The sequence below is a fragment of the Xylocopa sonorina genome, chromosome 6, assembly GCF_050948175.1.
Source record: "Xylocopa sonorina isolate GNS202 chromosome 6, iyXylSono1_principal, whole genome shotgun sequence".
NCBI lineage: Eukaryota > Metazoa > Arthropoda > Insecta > Hymenoptera > Apidae > Xylocopa > Xylocopa sonorina.
In genome coordinates this window covers 3,734,708-3,752,086 of record NC_135198.1, presented here as the reverse complement: position 1 = coordinate 3,752,086, position 17,379 = coordinate 3,734,708, and the positions used below count along the sequence as shown (strand labels likewise).

Sequence of the window (17,379 nt, the reverse complement as noted above, 5' to 3'; positions counted from 1 at the left end):
CGTAGCCAGTCGAACATTAGGAAACGAAACCATTACACGTGGTGACATTGAGATCGCGCAACTTAACAATATGGTTTGATAAAAGTATACGACACACATTGAAAAAATTAACTTAAAAATGACTTAACGCGAGTAATTAATATCGAAAGCAAGATTAACCGCGGATTACGCGAAAATATCGATGAGTCTGAAAGAAATGCGAGTTAGAAATAGCACTGGTACGGTTGAAACCGGTCGCTTCCGGTGAGCCGTTCCGCGCGCACGTACCTCTATCCTCTTCCAATGGCCATCGCCGATGTTGGTCTGGATCGGACTGTACCTCGACTTAGAAAACGCTGATGAGATCTATATGAAAGATGGGTCAGGGTCATGCACAATGCACCGCGTACACACGACGGCAAAACTTGGCGACGCCCGGTTCTGCTCGCGGTGAACGCGTACACGCGTCCACTCAGCCGGGCCGCATCGGTAAAAACTGGGCACATTTGAGAAAATCGTCTTATCGACGCTAGCGATCGCCCAGTATCGGTCGTGATCGCGATAAAGTAACCACCTGCCTGGCGTTTCGACCCAGATCGAACCGTCACGCTCGCGTTTCGTCGATCGTACGCGATTGATCTCGCGTCGCGTCCGTTTAATTGCGGTTACGGACGCGCGGCGAACAGTTGGGAGCGCTTGGCGCGCTTTTTATTCGAGGAACTCTCAAACGCGTTCGATCGCCTACTTCTAAACCGTGCGCATCTGCGATGAATAGCAATCATCTGAAAAGTACCAACTTCGAAGCTACCATTTCTTCATTTCTTAACCATGTCTTGGTCATCATCTTCACCTTTCATTTAGAATAATAGATGATTTCCAAGTACACTTAATACCGCTGGAACCATTTTTCATTAACGCGCCATCGCATCCGTGCTCAAGATCCACCTGAATTTCCAAGATCTCGTTATCTCAGTTTCGACGAGACACGCGCATATAATGACATTGCCTGCAATCAGATCATTCGCTCGACAAGCGCGAAAATCCTCAAACAAGTGGCTCCATCGCTCTTTACACGGGTGGCGCCCAAGTCCATCGGATCCCGTGGGGTGCCGGGTGCTGCGGACCAGCCACGATCCCAGTCACGATTTTTCTTTATTTACGGTGGAATAAGGCAGGGCACTTAATCCCCCGGTAATGCGAAAGCGCATCCTCCAGAACCGTGTCTAAGGACGCGATCGATAGAGACGTCGTCCTGATGACGTCACGGGTGAAGACGTCGCGGAATTCATTACGCTGGGCCTTCCAGCCTGGCCTGGACGGGCTTAAAAATTAAAAGGCTCTCAAACAGAAACTCCCTTTTTACTTTCGTGCTCGTGGAGTTCGTAATCCTTTGACTAGCGGCGACGAACACCCCTCTCGCGCGGAAACAAAACCGTTCAGAACCTTATCCCCCTGTCCAACGATCTCGTTCCCTTCGCCTCGACGAATCAGCTGGAACCGTCGATTGCCCGATTTAAGTATACTTTCGTCGTCCTTTTTTTCTCTTCTCTCCTCCTCTCTGTTCCATACGGATGGTAAACCCTTTCTTCTCCGCGAGCATTACAACTTATTTGCGGGGGATTTAACGAAACCGTCGCGAACCATTGGACTGTTCGAGGGGATCCTCCGTCTAACGAAATTTCGAACGGCCTCGATCCGTTTTAACGTGCTGAACTTTTTATTCCCTTTTTTTTTCTTCTCGTAGATGCATGGATATGTTATTTTTCTAGGTGAAAACTGCAAAGGTAGATCGTGGGCGTGGGACTCGAGAAGATCTTTGAAATAGGAATTTTCTATTTCGTGGTATTTTATTTTGAAAAATGTAGTAATTTTCATCTGGTTCGATCAAATGTTATACTCTGTCTTTATCTCGTCAAATATTACATATACTTCGTTCGCGGATAAATTTATTAGGCGGATCGCAATTTCTGTTTCACTAAAAATTAGTTACGCGACTGCAAGAGCATATAATGAGCCAAAGAAACGACACGAACGAGCGTGGATTTAATAAAAATTCATATTTTATTTACAAATATAGGAATAGAGCTGTACAGTCGTGCAAACCTTTAACATTTTAGCAGTCTGGAATGTAAATTAATCATAAATCAAGATCTTAAATGCTCGGTATCTTGCTTTTTAACTTATGAGTGGCTTCTTAACTAATCATCCGACAGTACACACAGTTGTAGCGTATTAAAAGTGCCCCTGTGCAATTCAGTGTACAAATTACTCAACCGTATCTACTAGAAATTTTAAAAGAAAATTCTGAAACCCAAAATAAGACGAAAGTCAATAATGATCAAAATTGCATTCGTGTCTTCCACTTCGAGGAAAAAGATTTCAAAAATTCTAAACGCTGTATCGACAATGGCGACCTTACAAACGTGCACCCTTGGCAGGTATCTCCAAAATCGTTTTTCTGGGAAACTAACCTCGAACTTCGAACACAATTTTATTATTCTCGATGCTCGCCTTGTGTTATCGTATAGAATCATTCTGGGACTGAAAATTTCTGTTAAAAATGGCTGATCGTTCTATGTAAAAACTTTTTCCGTTATCAATCTCTTTTAAATTCGCACAACAACGCAGAAAAAAATTCACGTTTCGCGTGGATCATTCGAATTTGCAGAAACGATTCTCTGGCTGTCTGTTAGTTTACATTCCCGTTCATTTCTTTCTTCTTCTCGCCGTCGGCAATCGGCGGCGGGGCGTCTTCCTTAATAAATTCGCGACGTCTGTCCGTCTCTTGGGCGCCGTACAGATCCAAATTCTTCCCGAGATAACAAACCGCTGCATCGAACAGCACTCCTATCATCGAGAAACCTGGAAAATATATTGTCGCGCGATAAAAAAAGGAAAGAACTACGATGATTACGAAATAGTTATAAATTAACACCTTAAGATCCACGATTCGTTACGCTACGCTGATGAGCGTCTGTCGTGAGGAAAATTCCATCTCCGCCATATTTCGTGCTCGCATTCGACGGATTATTTTTATTAAATTAAGAAAACCGTTGCTCGAACGATAATTAAAGTAAATTGTAAATTACAGTTAAGTGGAACTCTAGCAGGAATTATAATTAATTGAAATTGTGTTTTAAATTTCTCCGTGTAAAAAATATAATTTCGTTAATTCCATCGAATTAAAATATTTTTTATTTGAAGTACATTTCACTCCGTTATCGTGATACAAATGCTCGACTGGGATTGAAATCGATTCGCTGCATCACTGTTTATGTTGTAATTTAGACCGCAAAGGTATATTTTTAACAATTCCATCGAAACGAGATAAGATAAAAATATTAAACTCCATTGTTATCTACCTGCCATCATTTCGAACCTATTACCGTATTTACAATATCTAATAACAGGTAGCAACGAAATCAATTATGTCTCGTGATATTTCTCTGATCATATATTTAATAAATTAATTTTTCTTCCCTTATAATACTATATAATGACAAAAATGGAACACACCAACTCTCGTCAATTTACATACACCTAAACGCTTCAAACTAATAATCTCAACATAAATTGAAACTTTAACCAATTATTTTAATCGATCCAGAACTATTCCTCCAACTATTCCTTAATTATGAATATATAGCACTTCATAAACTAACGGAAAATTACCAGTTTTTGCTCGTTTATCTCACCTGCAGACGTGACGTTGACTAAATACCGGAAGTTCGTTCCGTGATGGAACCAACAGTTGCCCCTGGTTCCGCAGGACTCCTCCCAAATCAGGCAAGTGGAGTCGATGATGGCGCCGTAGATAATTGGCCCCGGGATTAACGCGAACAACGATATGGTCATCAACGTGATACCCTGCGCGAAGCTCTTATCCTTCTTCTCGACACTGCGATAATTCACTAGGACGTTGCCGATTTTCCCGGAACAGGCTAACGTTTGTATAACACAGGTGAGGATCGTGAAGAGGAGGTAGGGGCGGCTGCAGTCGTTGGTGCACGGGCCGGCTCTGACTTTGTCGAAGTTGATCGCGTGCGAGCCGTTCGCGTAGATCGATTGATCCTGAGGCCTTCCGTCGCTGGTGTAACCGACATGGCCACCGAGATCCCACGAGTCGGATAACGGTAGGCAACTGCAGTTCCCGAATTCTTTGTCACTAATTATTGTCCGACAGCCTGCATGGCAGGCAGAGAAAAAGGTCGTCCTCGTTGCCACATGGCAAACCGGTGAGTATTTCACGCCATCGCAGTTGCAGTCGACGTTGCAACTGGACGTCAGGTTCATTCTGCGACAAATGCTCGATTTCAGTTCGTCACGTACATCGTTTTATGTCAATATTTCACGATTTTTAATGAGACCAAAATGTTTGAATTAACGAAGAATTTTACCTGAATTATATAGTATTGAAACAGTGAACAACTGACGCCATTGAAAAATCGTAAAGTAAAAGGAGAAATGAACAAACGAGTGAATGACTCAGCGATACGTTGAAGAGTAATAAAAATTTGTAAGTACGGTCCTCGATAAGCAAGAAAACGTACTCACTGCATAGTTTCTAAGTCGAGACCTTCTATACCGACATCGGAGCAGCCGAGGAATATGAAAAGTATTTGACCAGCGACGAAACAGAGTCCCACAAACACGTTCCATGCTAGCAGCGGTCTCGGGCCTGGTTTAAATTTGCTAATAACTAATCCAGAGAAGAGGAATCCTAATACCATACCGACCAGCGATATAGGACCTTAAAATAGAAACGTTCGTGAATATCCAATAACGTAGAAACGATTAGTTAGACTTAATTGTTTTCGACGAATCTCATGTTTTTTTGGGCGCGTTACGATTTCTGCGAATGACACACCTGCGATCACAGTGCCGCCAGCAGCGGAGGTGCTGTACTGGACTTCCAGATACTTGGCCAAAAATGTGATGTAAGCCGATGCACCCAACACGTAGAACACACCACTTAGATTGTTGAACGTCAACAGCCAATTGGTTAGCAACCTCTTCATCGCTGTGGGGAATTCACGCATAGTTGGTATATACTCAGTCTCCAACGATTTCCTTGGTTCCATTGGTTTCATATACTGTTCTTGCATGGTCAGGTGCAGTTTCAGGGGAATACTACCATCCTAAAAATGCACAAGGAAGCATTAAATGTCAATGAAAAGGAATTCATTACAATATTCAAAAAAGGATAATCGAACAGAGCGTCTAGCTGAGCGCAATAATTAATTTTAACAGCGATTCGATATCATATAAAAAATAGATCGCATTGGAGCAGGCGTTACCATCTTGGCAGTGTCGATTGCAATACTTTTCGCAGGCAGATGACGTGGGAACATGGCTATTAAAATAGAAAACATGCCCATGGTGACACCCAGAATAATCCAACCGAGCCACCACGCGCCCAACCATCGCGGGTCCTTCTGAGTGATCACAGGGTGCAGACTGGGGTCGATGTACAAACTGAGGCAACCGTAGCCCAGCAAGAATCCTATGGCTGGTCCAACTGTTCTTAGAGCAAAGGTGAAACCTGGAGAAATGTTCAACGTTATCGATTTCATATTATTATTGATACGTTGAATAATGGGAATTATGCGTGACATAAATGTGCTGTTGACAAAACAATTCATGAAGATAACAAGTGTTTTATAACAGAAAGGAAAAACAATATCGAAAATGCTATTATATTGATACAAGATGTGCACGTGCGTTTAGGATCTTGATAATATTCGATTAATACGTTCTCAACGTACAATAAATATTTAACCAACAGTAAATAAAATTGTCGATCAGGCAGGAATGATTTTCGATAAAATAATATAGCTAAACATTCGATAAATGCTTATCAAACACGATAACGCAACTATTTATACTTGTAATAACAATTTTCAAACAGTTATCAAATATTGTATCTGCTATTCGATATAATTTTCCAAAGATTTTTAAAATCGTATAACAAAATTACAAGGACAATTAAGAAATGTAGCATAGTGACTCTTGAACACGATACTTTGCGAAGAATACAATTTTAATAGCATCACCAAGAGAAACAGCTACATATTCAAATAATCTACATACAAATCTATATGTCCAATTAATTCCTCTAAAAGGTAAATGGAGAACATGACCTTGCACGATGTAGATCTGATCTGTGATTTCTGCTGTACTTACCTAAAAGCATGGGGGTGTTCTTCTTCTTCGTGTTATCATCCAAGTACGTCTGACCAAGGCCATAATAGAGCGTGGTACCAATACCAAGGATAAATTGCGACAGAAAAACAAGGAGTCGAGGAAGAATGCTAACGTCCAACAGCGTCTCCTCGTCGCAGCTGTCAGGCTTGACGACGCGCGGACAAATCGCCAGATCCTGAGGAATCGTGGTGGCGTTCAACCATGTCTGGTCCAGGTATTCCTTCGTCAATGCCAGAGCATCGCGGCCAGGCCCGTACAGGAAGTGCGGGAGCGCCAGGACCAAGCAGGAGAACGCGCTGAGACCAACGCCCACCGCGATCCATCTTGGACGGTGACCCGAGCCTCCGTAGTAGGTCAGTATCAGAGACAGAATTTGGGAGATCTCATTTCCGGACAGGATCAATCCTGGAATGTATTAAATGAGTAATGAATTTGAAAAAAATTGCAAAGTTCCACGTATATGGAAACACCTGTCTGTCAATCCGCTATTGGCATTCGAACGGACACGTTCAGACATCGATAGATCGAACAAACGTAACAGCAGAGACCTCGTGAAACCGCAAAGTCGCCGTATTAAAGTGACAGACTCGTGTGTGTAAGGATCGTATCGATTTCTCACGCAGCCGCTGTAACACTTAATTAATGCTCATCCAATTCAGCGTCCTCGATGCAAATAACGCTTCGATCCGCGGTACACGTCGGTTAACGGTCGAAACGAGATAAAACGGACGAGAATTTATCGATACTTCGCATCGTGTAATTATCGTGCGAACTGAAATGCAAGAGTTGCTTAAACTACTTAAAATGCATCGAATTGTGCAATAATTTCTTCGAACTCGCACGCAACTCTTCTTTCGTTTTCTTTTTTTGCGTCTCAGAGAAAGTTGTGCTAAAAGATTAAAAATATTGCCTATCGCGCGTTATCAGTATTTTTGTTATTAATGCACAGTGATTTCTCGTTTCGATATGTCATTGGCGATAAAAGAAAAAATTGAAACATTTCAATGGCTCAACAAATTTTCGAATATAGCCAATAAAATGAGTTTCCATCTTTTCGTATTATCATAGAATGATTTCCGTAAAAAAATAGAGGGAAGCATCTTCAATTTAATACTCACACTTTCCATCTTGCCTCGCGCAGGTTTCTGACGCCTAGCGACTGGCAATCTACCGTGCATAGAATACACCCTACTCCACTTTATCAATAAAAATCTTCCGATACAAGAACATTTCCACGCGATACAACTTGAAACGCGTATCTTCGAGCGTAACCTTCATTCTAATTACCTACTAATACCGCTAAAGTCCGAAGAGACTGTTAAACGAGTATTAGAAGAGCGAACTAAACCAAATAACCGCAGAATTCAAGATCAATGTTTACCAAATCACGAAGCAATTAGAATATCTCGCTTATTCCAACATGCATCTCTGATTTGAAATCTTGCAACCGTTTTTTATCTCTCCGATCTCCACGAAATCCTGAGACAAACTGCTATTATCAATCTGTGTACGTACACGCGCGGAACATCTCCGCGAGCATAGAACGTAACGTCTCCGTGAACGTCAGACGCGAGTATCCGTGGAACGCATAATCACGAACAATAAATTCGTACAATCTGTCCACGTCCGTGTGCGCCGCGACGGTGCTTGTCCGACGCTCGTTGCTCTAACGACAGATTTCTCGCTTCTATGATTGCGACACTCTACTTACCTACTAGACGGACGCACACAGACACGCGATTTATCTTTGGTCGGGGCCGAATCTGCGCGAGTGTGCGAACTGTACCGCTTTAATGCGACTAGGCTCGTAACACTTGGTTAACACTTGGTATCAGTGACACGAGAAATCGCGGTGAAAATAAGAACCGCGAGGAAGAACGAGATCGATCGAACGAACCGAGTCCTCCGCGTCACCCTTGCACCGTTTTCGCTTTCACGTGGAAGTTGAACGCTGCGTTTACGAAAAATCGAGGGGGACCAGAGATCGTTATCGTCGTTTCGATATCGTTGGTATCGCGTGTCACGAGGATAGCTGAGAAAGAGGTGCAAGGACGAGCCAACAGGAGGTGGTGCTTACCGGTTGTACGACTGGGTATTTTGAATCGCTTCTCCAAAGTCGTGAGGGTGACTACGATGTAGATGAAGGCCATCGCCTGCACGGTGCCGAGGAGCCCGTAGACGGCGATGAAGCTCCTCGCTGTGGCACGATCCCGTAGCCATCGGGGATAAATCCCGCAAATTCCACAGCCTTGGCTCATCCCTCCGACTGCACTGTAACATTTCAATTCCTTTTTTTTCTAGTCTATTTGAACTAAATTGTACGTATAAATGCGTACAATTCTTTCATTCCACTCTTGCAATCCTGCGAAATCGACAGACTTTTGTTTAGACACACTCGATATCTTGCTTGCGAATTTCGATAAATATGGATAAAGGAAGAACAAAGTTAATTTTGTATTTTAGTTTGTTGAATTTGGTTCGGTTATGAGCTCACTTGTGTTTCCAAAAAAGAGAGACAGGTTTCTAATAACAGCACTGTAACAGATTATTCCCATTATTTTATTCAGATCGCCAAGTTTCTATTTAAATCGTGTCATTCGATTCAACCAATTACTCTCTTAATTCCAGCAAATGATTTTCAACCCAAAACATTACCTATCCACCTTCTATTTAAAAAACAAAACGCGATTATTTCATTATTCCGCCTTAGATACAGGTGTTCGTTCAAGTACGTATCGCCACGATGCAGTGGTTCACGGAAGACTGTTTAAAATTGCCATTTGTGTGTTACAATTTCCCGACTCGTCTGCATAATTTATTAATTTTCCCTATCGCATTTGGTATGTGAGAGAGCAGTGGGTCCTACGGACTCCGCTAACTCACGCGTGATGCGGCTGTCCAATTAGAAGTGGCTTTATCTACTCTGCGGCCGGGCAATTGGCAGTGGCTATATCTACTTAAATAAGTAGATCGTTTCTCGCTGCACCGCCGCTGCTACACATTTCAGTTACCGACGCCGATGGGTCCGAAAAGTCGTACTTTCAAGAATTCACCACGTGTATAACCTATTTTTAATTAAGACTGAAGTAAATCTTTGCACTTTTAGCGGTTTGAAAAATGAAGAAGCGCGTACGGGACGAATGCTTGTGGCGGAGTTTAAACGTATCAGCTGTTTGACATGTCTGACGACCCGAGGAAGAGAAAACTAGCACGGTGTAGTTGTAGATATAGGAAAAATGACTTGCAAATTCAGCCACGATATCGAATGAAAGCTTGCGTGGCACACACATGGAAAGAAGCGGCCACTAAGGCTGTAATTAAGATAATCGTGTTAACGTCTTTGTGGAACGCTACTTTTTTTGCAGTTTCTTCGATGCTCGTAATAAAATCTGTTATCTGTCGTTTTAATTGTGTAATTGTTTGACGATCTTTTCGCTTACTAATGTTCCATTAGTTTTTACGGTCTAATGGAAATATACTTGAGAAGAATTGTGCAGACCCAGTGGATCGGTGGAATTACTATGCAGTTTGAGAATTGTATGCACTAAGTAGCAGGTGATACTCGTAAAAGAACGATGAAAATTTTGAAGCAAATTTACTTAAATCAAGAAAACATACAAAATCGCAGAAGTCGTATTCGAGTGTCCTAATCGACTTAATATCGACTTCAAATTAATAAGCAAAGTATATGAAATCGCTTGATTAACATTTTTTCATAAACGAACAGATCATGATTTATTCATTTCTTTTTTTTTTTTTATCAATTAAGCTGTTGATATGAAAAGATATCACGACGTGACGCGGTCGTTGTCTACAATTGAAATAAAATATCCATTTGCTTGTTAACACAACTTAAAACGTGTAGAATAGAAGGATAAAAAAGAATATTTTAGCACCTTTTTACTTACAGACACGCGGTTCAAACTTTGAACTAGAAGAATGATGAAAGACGCTTGAAAAACTGTATTTGCATTTACGAAAAAACTGGTTATGATAATGTTCTGTGTATACGCTTATCATACAATTATTAATATAGTTTGTAGAAGCTATTTCTCTGCTCAAGTTAAAAGTCTTTCAAAGCTCTACCGTGTTTCTTCTTCTTTTGTTCGTAATTAAGAAATGCGACTTCCAGGATTTTCCTAATCCAGATTCTAAACTGTGCACGTATATCTAAATAAAAAAATGTGTTAAAAACTTCTTTATCATCTAATTATATAAAACATTATGTTTTTTCAATTGTGACAATAATTTTCACTGTTTATATAGGGAAGAGTTGCTCGAATCGTACTAAATAGCCTCTTAAATCAAGCGTCCTTCATTTTTTTTCTCATTATTCTATGAAACTAGCTTTATTTTAATATATTTTACATTTATTTCGTAACAACATGAGACGATTACTATACAAATTGAACTGACACTTTCATGAAACCTACCATACAATTATCAATTATCATTTGCCATCAATTTATATTAAGAAACGATATAAAATTATTCACCATTATGTTCATTGTTCTTATTTACGATTTTCTTTCTTTAGGCGACTGGTAAAGCCAATCGCCTAAATCACAGCTAACTGACCGAGCCACAACGATGTTTGCTCAATAAATGAAACTTGAACTATTTTACAAACAAATAGATGTCCATGCACAGAGATTGGACATTAATTTACGACATGAACTTGCAAATTTAATGGAAACTTGAGAACGTAACACGAAGTACGAGCAAGATGGCACAGTGTAACTGCACACTTCTCACATTTACGCGTCCGAATTGCAACGCGATGCATCGAAACGTTACATAAGACAGCCCGTAAGCTGTCCCCAAACAAAACGTGTCTTGATCGAGCACCGTTAGACGCAAAAGTTTCGATCGAACGATGCACTCGTTCGCGAAACAACGTCCCGTCCCCCCGGCGATTTGTCCGCGAAACACGCGCACAAAAGGACCGTTCCGTTTCGCTCGTGTGAACGTCAAAAAGGCAACGACGACGTAATGGATTTATTTACGAACGGTTTCCTTGGTAATTGTCGAGCGCGCCACGGGCACCTGAGACGATTACGCAATTGCAATTTAACAGTATAGATTCCGTTGTGACGCTCGGAGACCGCGTTAATACGGAGTTCCAGCCGATTGTCACTTCCGCCACGGCGTGCTGAAGAAGCACGCGAAGAACAGGCACACGCCCTGCTCGCGCTTTTAAAGGACGAGACGACGACGAAACGGCAAACGAGAAATGTCGAGACGACCCGTCCACCGTAAATCGAAAACCTGTTCCTCGTCGAATTTTAGGCGCGTCGTAAACATTTGAACTTCTCGAGACGAGAGTGGAGCAATTGAAGGTGGAAAAATCGAGGGTCGTAAAATCGAAGTGAAACGAGAACAAATTTCATCTCGACGAATCGGATTGTTACCTTTTCTTCTTAAACGTTATAGCTTTCTTTTATCCGCAGCTAGACAATGGCGCGAACACACTCGCGTTTCGAACGTTTCCACGCGCGACGCATGTGCATACAATAAAACTACGGATATACGAGCGAAGTTAATAAATAACCGTCGGCTATCGCAGGTATGCAATTTTCGGCTCGACTGCTTCGACAACTGGCTGATTTAAAATACCAAGTACACACGCGACGATAAAGAATATGCAGCATACAACAAAGTAGCGTTACATAAACCATTTACTTATTTACCCATGAACAAAATTAAGACTACAATTGTTAAAAATTAGCGTTACGATATTCAAGACGATTAGCTGTTCCCAAAATTTCATTCCATCCGGAAGCTCGACATACAACAACTGGGGCGTGTTATCGTTTGTAATTAACGACGCGTTCGAAAGACTGGCAAAGTGGAAGGAAATCCTGGTAAGAGAAGACACGAGCGATCGTGAGAGCAGAAGCAGCAGCAGCAGCACTTAAGAACGGGCAGCGGAAGGTGTCGCAAGAGGAGGAAGCGCGAAGACGCACGCGAGGATCGTATTAGTCTCACCTTGACCTTGGGCCACGTGGTTCCGCATGGACTCGGGAAGGACTTCCAGGTCGCGAGTCCTATTTGGATCGCGATCCTCGAGTCTTTCCTCGCTCGTGACCTCCCTCGCCTTGCTCGGGTTGCTCAGAAATCGCCAGGCGCTGTCGGCGCTCTAGTTTACGCGAATAAACGCGGGATAACTGAGCGGAGCTCCTCTGTCAATGGCAACGCTCCCCTACTATTTCTCTATCAAAACGAATGATAAGCGGGGCGTCATTCAGAGGACGGGTTATCAATGAAGCACCGGTAGTGACATCTGATCATCGTTCGCCAGGAAGATCGCGCGGACCACTGTCGATTATGTAGGTATTCGCACGTCCTCGATGGTTTCTGTCTGCGCTGAACGAATAAGCGTCGCGTTCGCGTCCGTGCTGTTCGATGGTATTTGGTAATTTTGTCGGGAAATTTATTAATTAAAATGTTCTAATCGAAGATGAATTCCTTGACGTCACGTTCGTGAGTAAAGTGTGCGAAATGCGACAGTGTGATTAATCTGAATTGATAAATTGATAGTCTCCGTAAACAGAAAGGGAATATTAGAAATCTCTATGTCCTAAAAATTTGTTAAATGCAATTTAGGTAATTTGAACAGAGAAAATATTCAATGAAATAGCTAACTAATGGATTACACAATAATAATGAAAAGTATGGAATATAGGGTGTATAATTTGAAGAATATTTCCTTTACAACTTCATCTCTAGAAGTTATTCATTTTATTAACGAACAATTGGAGGAATTGGAGACTTGGGTATCTGTGAAATGCGTTTCGCCAGTAACACTTTTGTTTCCATACTGTGCTATAATATTCCAAGCGAGGGAAACTTTTTCTCCTTCTCTAAACTTGTTTTATGGGTCTACGACGCGACCACCGAGTGACAAATTTATGAAGATCCGCGAAGGTAGCCAAAATCGTCGAGTTATTCTGCCAAAAGGCACAGCTGGTTATTTTCGCTCGGTCGTTGCGGGCCTGACTTAGACGTCGAGGGCGGTTGCCCCTTTGCTCGTTTTTGCGGCCCGCCGCGACGCTCGGCGTCCAATTCCACAAGGCCATTAAGATTATCTTTAGCCACGAAAAACGACGAGATCGTGTACCATTGGTGCGACGGAGTCGTTCGCCGTGGCTTTTGCTGAAGAAAACGGGAATTCGACGCAAAGCGACCGGCGAACGACCGGAACAAGTAAAACGCGTGGCTCGTTCTGTATCGTTGGCGACAAATTATGAATCCGTAAAGCATTTCGTTCGAATGTAAACAACAATTTATATTTTTCTTGCGTGCTCTTAGGTATTGCGTTTCGGAAAAAATTTCAAAGTGCTTCCACGATTCCTGGTTGCCATCTGGATTGGGAAACGCGAACTACCGTTTGACCAGAAACTACAATTTCGCTGCGAAGCTTTACTGAATCATAAAGTGAGAAGTTGCTCCTTTTTAAACTGATTTTTTTCACTATCTAATATTTATTGTAGAATAGAACATGTTCAAGTAAAAAAAAGGTGTTGTTTCAGAAAGAGGGCGCAATTGAATCGAATACGTGGTTTTCTGAAAATTAATATTTTATTTCCATTTTTTTTCCTCTAATTTTTTCGATAATCAAATTTCCTGTTTCGTCTCTCGCGAGGAGTACTTCAGATGACATGCGAAAGCAACAGACAACAACAGTCGTGATCTATCGAAAGACCAAGACACGTTCGCTCTTCTCTTCTCTTCTCTTTTCTCTTGTTTCTCTCGGAGACAATAATATTTATTTTCATTTCCGTTTCGTTAGCCTATAGTGTGTATAATATTAATATTATTAAAGATAACAGACGATATATTACAACCGTTAATCCTAAGAGTATAGGATATCTCGAGAGGATCATAGTACCCGTGACGAGGATACGCATCCCACCACGGTTTAACCCTAGGCGTTCGCATTTACTTCCACCGCGACGGAAGATTTATTCTTGGTTCGCAATAAATTCGGCTGACCGCGTATCCTCTTCGTTTCGTCGTTTAAGTATATGAACGGTAATGAATAATCGATAATGACAATAATATTACCGACAATTAATCGTAATATTTATCAATTAATAGTAATAATAATAATAATAATAATAATAATAATATAAAATAATATAATAATAATAATAATAATAATAATAATAATAATAATATCATGTATATCCATAGTGTATTAATTTATTTTCCTATTATCTTAGTCGAACGATTACGTAATAATTAATGCCTAACGTTAAGCCTTCCTAACAGCATCTTTATGCTAACTTTTTACAAGACTTTTGGTTTCCATCTCCGTTTCCGTACTCGTATTAACATCTACTTAGGATCCTAACGAACTGAGTTAACCGCAACTAAAGGTGTCGAAGGGTATAGGACTAGACAGCCTCATTCTTCATAGCCCGATCCTCCGTCTCATCGTCTCATCCCCTCGCCAAGTGGTTACCACCATTGTCAGTTCCACCTCCCCAATCTTTTCCTCTTTCTCTCTCTCTCTCTCTCTCTCTCTCTCTTCTCTAAAGTCGTGTCCTCGTGTCCTCGCCGCCGTTCACTTTCTCACCCCCTGTACACGCGTCAACGGGCAGCCACCCGCTAACGAATCACTGACTAGTTTCTAACCGTTAAGACTATTCGGTCGTGCTAATTAAGGCACCAGATCACTTTAACAGCTGGACGAACGAATTGCTTTTGCACCTCGCGATTATATATATATATATTTATATACGTACTCTTAGACCGCTAACAACAAGTTGTGTAGTACATTGGCGTTGGATGACGAATTAGAGAAATCGATCCGTAGTTGGAACGCGTTCACTTTTTCTGCGGGACGAAGCGGTTAATTCGCCTCCTCAAACACCTAGCCGCGCCAGCCATTTAATTATGTCGCGTGTAGGCACGCTCAGGCACAGGCTTGCCTTGCTCGTCTTCTTTGGTAGGGACATTACGTTAGCGTGCCCGACAGGCCTGTATAACCGTATTACACTATAATTAAGGACGCTTGGGAAGCCCAAGTATTCATTGTTAACGTTCTCCTCTCGTACCGCCAATTTGGTACCCCATTTCTTTGCTATTTGAACGGGATGTCCGCGGATATCGTCCCAACTGCCCAACCCCTGCGCAGGGTGGACAACCACGAGCAAGGCGAGCCACGACTGGATTAACCTGACCTCTGTCACTTTTTTTGTTTCTTCTGTTTTGAGACTTAATGCACCAATAAAAAAATTATTTGTAGATCAGAGTGTTATCGAATCTCCAATGCTTGAAAAGAAAGCGATTCTTTAAACGATCTGGGTCAGCGTGACTTATGGTATTTAAGGATCGAATCGCGACCGGTTCAATCCTACTCGCTATGCATTAAATAAATACATTATCAAAAAACAAGAATGAAGTACGTACTAAAAACTCGACAGCGGATGTATCGTTCTTATTTACAAGTTTCAACGTTTTCTCTTTCTTTTTTTTTATTATTTACGAAACAACTGTCGCTCTGAATTGATCCCGAGTGAATTCTGGTGCTCTCTGCATCGTCTCTTCTAAACACTGGTAATTGAAGTCCGCTTCAACGATCGATTCGTTCGTCCGTTGGTCCTCGTTGGATTCGTACCACGAAACGCTGGTCGGTTTATTTTAAATAACGTCTATAAATCACGCGAGAAAAGGCATCCGTCCTTAAGACACATTTCGCGGTTTCGCGGATACGCGATTTCAAGGCAACATCGGTTTCGTCTCGCGAGTTAACCATCGTACTTCCTACCAATCGTTGATATGCATCATTTAACGAACCGTTCTCTGAGTAACATTTGCGATCGGTTGCGAACGAGACACCCTCGTTCCACGACTAACGTTCTCTTCTTTTCTTTTTTTTTTTCTCACGCGATAACAGCTCGAACAACTGCACGAAGATTGCTACCGAATTGACGCAGTTTTATAGCACAACAGTGGGATGATCTATGCTTAATTAAACGGGCTAAATGATACGTCTAAGTGTATTTGAGTTCGTCGCGTTCGACCAATATTCAGAAATGATATCCGCAGAAGCGTGAAAATCATGACTCATCGTGACTAAAACGATTTCAGTGAGGATTCATCAGAAGCATACTAAATCGATGATCAATATCGACAATGATTTTTTGTTTCTCAGATGCATCGCCAATTTAATCGAACAACTGCCTCGCACGTTCTGAACAATATCAATTCTGAATACGGATCAGTCTTTCAACTTTACTCGCAAACAGTGACGAGTAATTTCACTCAATTCGACGCGTCTCTGTTAACAGTAACGGTGGGTTTCCACGTGCAAAGACCATCGACGCCAGTCGATCAATCACAGACAATAAACAAGCGTACTCTCAGCTGCCAATTGTTAGAGAGTCGAGAATCGTAATGGCGGCCGTCAGAACTCGTGATGAAGTTTTCGGGATTACACCAGAACGATATCCATGCAAGTGGAATCACAAAAACTTTCACCGTACGAGTACAACAATTTCCTCCGAATATTTTCTACAAATTTGACCGAATACGTATTCTACCGCGCAGCAAATGGCATTGTACGCGAATCCCGTGCAAGTTGGACACCGATTAAAAACCAATAAAGCAGAAATCGGTGGCATTTACTCTCAACAGTGCCAATTTGGCACCGCTGAAGCGTGGCTCAGCCCAGGCGACGATCAAGCCTGCACGCGGAGACCCGACTTAAAACCTTAGAAACCGCTAATTCCAATCTTAATCCGCGTCTCGCCCTCGCCGAATGCCCAGTGCTTGCGAGGAATCCGACGTTTCGAAAATGTCCGCGCGTCGTCTATTTGAAAGCCTCTATTGCCCATCGTGTTCCACGTGGTATGGTAGTATATAAATAATCAGAACGGCTGACGATATTCGCGTATCGCCGTCGCGTCTCGAAGTACGTCGGCCGAGCGTGGCAAGTTTGGCCCTAGAAAGGAGAACGTAGAAAGGAAGATTAAGGTGGGGAAGATTAAAGGTTAAATTAGTAAAAAAACTACGAGCCGCCGGTCGAGAGTGGCGTAGGGTCGCGTTCAGGAGGAGCGGTCCGCTTCTCTTCCCTGGTCCGTCGCCGTGCCTCGTTTCCAAAATTAACCCGCGAAAACGCCGGGATGCGAACGAACACTCTGTGCTGGGAACAATGGCCGCGTCGGGCGCACCAGCGCCGCGCAGCGT

General features: G+C 42.2%; 1 protein-coding gene across 2 annotated transcripts; it reads right to left on the bottom strand.

Annotated features, from left to right (window-relative positions):
* Positions 1-2,021: 2,021 nt before the first annotated feature.
* Oatp33ea (Organic anion transporting polypeptide 33Ea) lies at positions 2,022-12,374 on the bottom strand. 2 transcript variants are annotated; one of them, XM_076896388.1, is made up of 8 exons: positions 12,172-12,374; positions 8,261-8,449; positions 6,163-6,588; positions 5,277-5,521; positions 4,847-5,117; positions 4,534-4,729; positions 3,675-4,273; positions 2,022-2,841 (listed from the first exon to the last, which is right to left on the bottom strand). In XM_076896388.1, exons 1-8 carry the CDS (start codon positions 12,197-12,199, stop codon positions 2,669-2,671), a joined length of 2,127 nt encoding a protein of 708 aa, XP_076752503.1. In that variant the 5' UTR covers positions 12,200-12,374; the 3' UTR covers positions 2,022-2,668. The 2 variants fall into 2 exon arrangements, with proteins under 2 accessions (XP_076752503.1, XP_076752504.1); XM_076896389.1 differs by having other exon boundaries at positions 8,261-8,454; positions 12,172-12,373.
* Positions 12,375-17,379: the final 5,005 nt, after the last annotated feature.